This window comes from Balaenoptera ricei, chromosome 9 (genome assembly GCF_028023285.1).
Source record: "Balaenoptera ricei isolate mBalRic1 chromosome 9, mBalRic1.hap2, whole genome shotgun sequence".
Taxonomy (NCBI): Eukaryota; Metazoa; Chordata; class Mammalia; order Artiodactyla; family Balaenopteridae; genus Balaenoptera; species Balaenoptera ricei.
Window position 1 is genome coordinate 31,556,742 of NC_082647.1, and position 2,612 is coordinate 31,559,353.

Sequence of the window (2,612 nt, forward strand, 5' to 3'; positions counted from 1 at the left end):
TTCCTGTTTCTCTCCTCTATCTTTTCTTTCATGTCCAATCTTTCTTTACTCCTCTATTCAGTACATCAGTTCTTTTTTTTTTTTTTTTTCTACAAAAAACTTTTTATTTTTATAGTGTGTAAATCTGAAAATAATCTAAATAGCCACTATGACAAGGACCTTAGGATTCATACATCACACACAAAAACATGGCAGGTTCTGTTGAATGAATAATAATAGTCTTGACAGAATTAAAAAGGCTTTTCATTTCATTTTTATCATCAGTGCTTCAATATAGAACATTCTGTAATGATTAGTGGCATGTAGATACCAATAGATTTTTTTTCAAACATCAAGTGCCAATGTTTTTTGGTAAATATCGATTTTCACCAAACAAAATAACCAAACATAACACAATTTTAGGAGATGGTTAATCCATCAGCATAATTCACCCAAATTATAAAAATGACAACACTTAAAATCATGCACATTATTTCACCATTTCATAAAACTTTTTAAACGTCTACAAACTTTCCCAATGTAAAAAGACTTCTCAAAAATGTCATAATAACATTAAGCTACAAAATTCACTATGGAAATGTAGGGAGTTATTCTTCAAATTTTTGCTCTAAGTTTTTTTTTAATCTGTTAAAAAATATAGTGAGGAGTGTGTTGAGAGAGATGGAGAAAAAGGAGCTTCCACTTGATGGATTCAATAAATCTGAAAATACTTCAGCAGTATAGAGGAAAAACTTCAAGATCAAGAATATATTATAAATAAAATCTTTTAACAAGATGAACAGATGAGCAGCTCTTGCATCAATTGCACCCACAGGTGAGAGGTCTTCTTGAAGAATGCTTGTTTATAGAATCTTCTGTAAGATAGAGTTGGCTACATCCAATGATTCATCTTTTACTAGAACAATATCATAAGAGTCCATGTACTTTTCTAAAAGCTCATCCACTCTATCATTTAGATATCCAATTTTCAGAATGTGTTCAACATTGGCTACTCCATCTGCCATTTTTAAGTCCCCTTGGGAGTCTCCCAGCAGAATTATGTTGCTATTGTTTTTTAGTTGATTGAAATATTCCGTATTCTTCAAGGATCCATCATCTTTGTTAAACACATGAATTAGTTCTCCTTTAAATCCTCTGAGCAGCCCATTGTCATCAAAATCCATGAAGTTGGACACTACTTTGACATTTGGATAATAAACACCAGCTTGACGGATAACCTCCTCTAGTATATCACCGATACCAGCTGAGAATATGAACACAGGAATACTGTATTGTTGCAGCTTATCAAAGAAATTCTCATATCCGTCCTTGAGCATAATGTCAGATTCTTCCACAATTTCTTTAAGTTTGGCTTTTGGTAAAGCCTGTTCAACAAGCAAACCATGTGATTTAGTATACCACTCTACTATATAAGGGTACTTCTCTTCTACAGTAAGAACAGGATCAATTTCAATAGCATAATATTTTTCCTTTAGTTGCAGTAACTTTTCCCGACATTCATCTGTAATTAGCTTACAGTTGTCAATGACATTATGACATGATGGGCATCTTTTCCCTCTGTGGGAAAATCGACTCAGTGTCATATCAAAGTCTGTTATTATCTGAAGTTTGGCAGCTCCTCCTTTGATAAGACCACAGATAATTTCTTCTACTCTTGTAGGGTTCTTGATGTGAACTGAATTTTTCTGGAATTCTGGCATCATTTTCACATGTACAGCAGAATCTTGATTAGGCATTTCTTGGTTATCCAATCTTCCTTAGAGTACTCTGAGTTCCTCTGTCCTTGAATATGTCCTAGAACAACAGCATAGGTAGTAAGCAGTATCCAGAGATGCAGGGCTTGGATATAGGCATCTCGATGATCTTGGTCTTCCGGCCCGTCTTTCTCTTCAAGGTGAAAATGTACTGGGCCAGCACCGCCCCCGCCACGACGGCGCACACGCTGGCGCTCGCTACCGCGCCCAGCCTCGCCACCGCGGATCGGTCCATGGACGGGACCTCCTGCGCCTCGCATTCCAAGAAAAGAGGTCGCTAGATGGCTCAGTACATCAGTTCTTTAAAAGCTGAAATATGTTCTCTTCTCTCCATCACCAACCTTTTCCATGGTCACCTCATACACTCGAATAACAGAGCTGCATTTATATCTAGACAGAATACTTTTCAAATGATTATCTAGTCTTTATGCTTCATGTATTTGTTCACCTTTAAATGGCTACAAATCACTCAGATGGAATAATAATAATTAAAGCTTGAGTATCACAGCATTGGAAATGTATATAAAAAATAAACAAACATTTGATTTCTCTCATTACATTACATTAATTTGTCCTAAAGAGTCTATATCTATTACCTTATATATGCTTCTTTATATTTCACTGCACAGTGTTTCCCAGTGTTGATATTATTGGCATTTAGAGAGGATACTTTTGCAATGTATGTGATTCTCCCACATATTTAATATCCTTGCCTTTTTTTTATTGTGGTACAAAAAAAAACAAACCATGAGATCTACCATCTTAATGCATTTTTAAGTGTATAGTACTGGCAATTATACACTTAATGTTATTCAGCAGATCTCTAGAATTTATTCATCTTCCATGAATGAAACTTTA

At 35.1% G+C, this 2,612-nt stretch overlaps 1 protein-coding gene across 2 annotated transcripts; it reads right to left on the reverse strand.

Moving 5' to 3' along the window:
• Nucleotides 1–504: 504 nt before the first annotated feature.
• On the reverse strand, nucleotides 505–2,035 carry LOC132371432 (cytosolic 5'-nucleotidase 3A). 2 transcript variants are annotated; one of them, XM_059932677.1, is made up of 2 exons: nucleotides 1,853–2,035; nucleotides 505–1,756 (listed from the first exon to the last, which is right to left on the reverse strand). In XM_059932677.1, exon 2 carries the CDS (start codon nucleotides 1,734–1,736, stop codon nucleotides 843–845), a length of 894 nt encoding a protein of 297 aa, XP_059788660.1. In that variant the 5' UTR covers nucleotides 1,737–1,756; nucleotides 1,853–2,035; the 3' UTR covers nucleotides 505–842. The 2 variants fall into 2 exon arrangements, with proteins under 2 accessions (XP_059788660.1, XP_059788661.1); XM_059932678.1 differs by having other exon boundaries at nucleotides 505–1,705; nucleotides 1,857–2,010.
• Nucleotides 2,036–2,612: the final 577 nt, after the last annotated feature.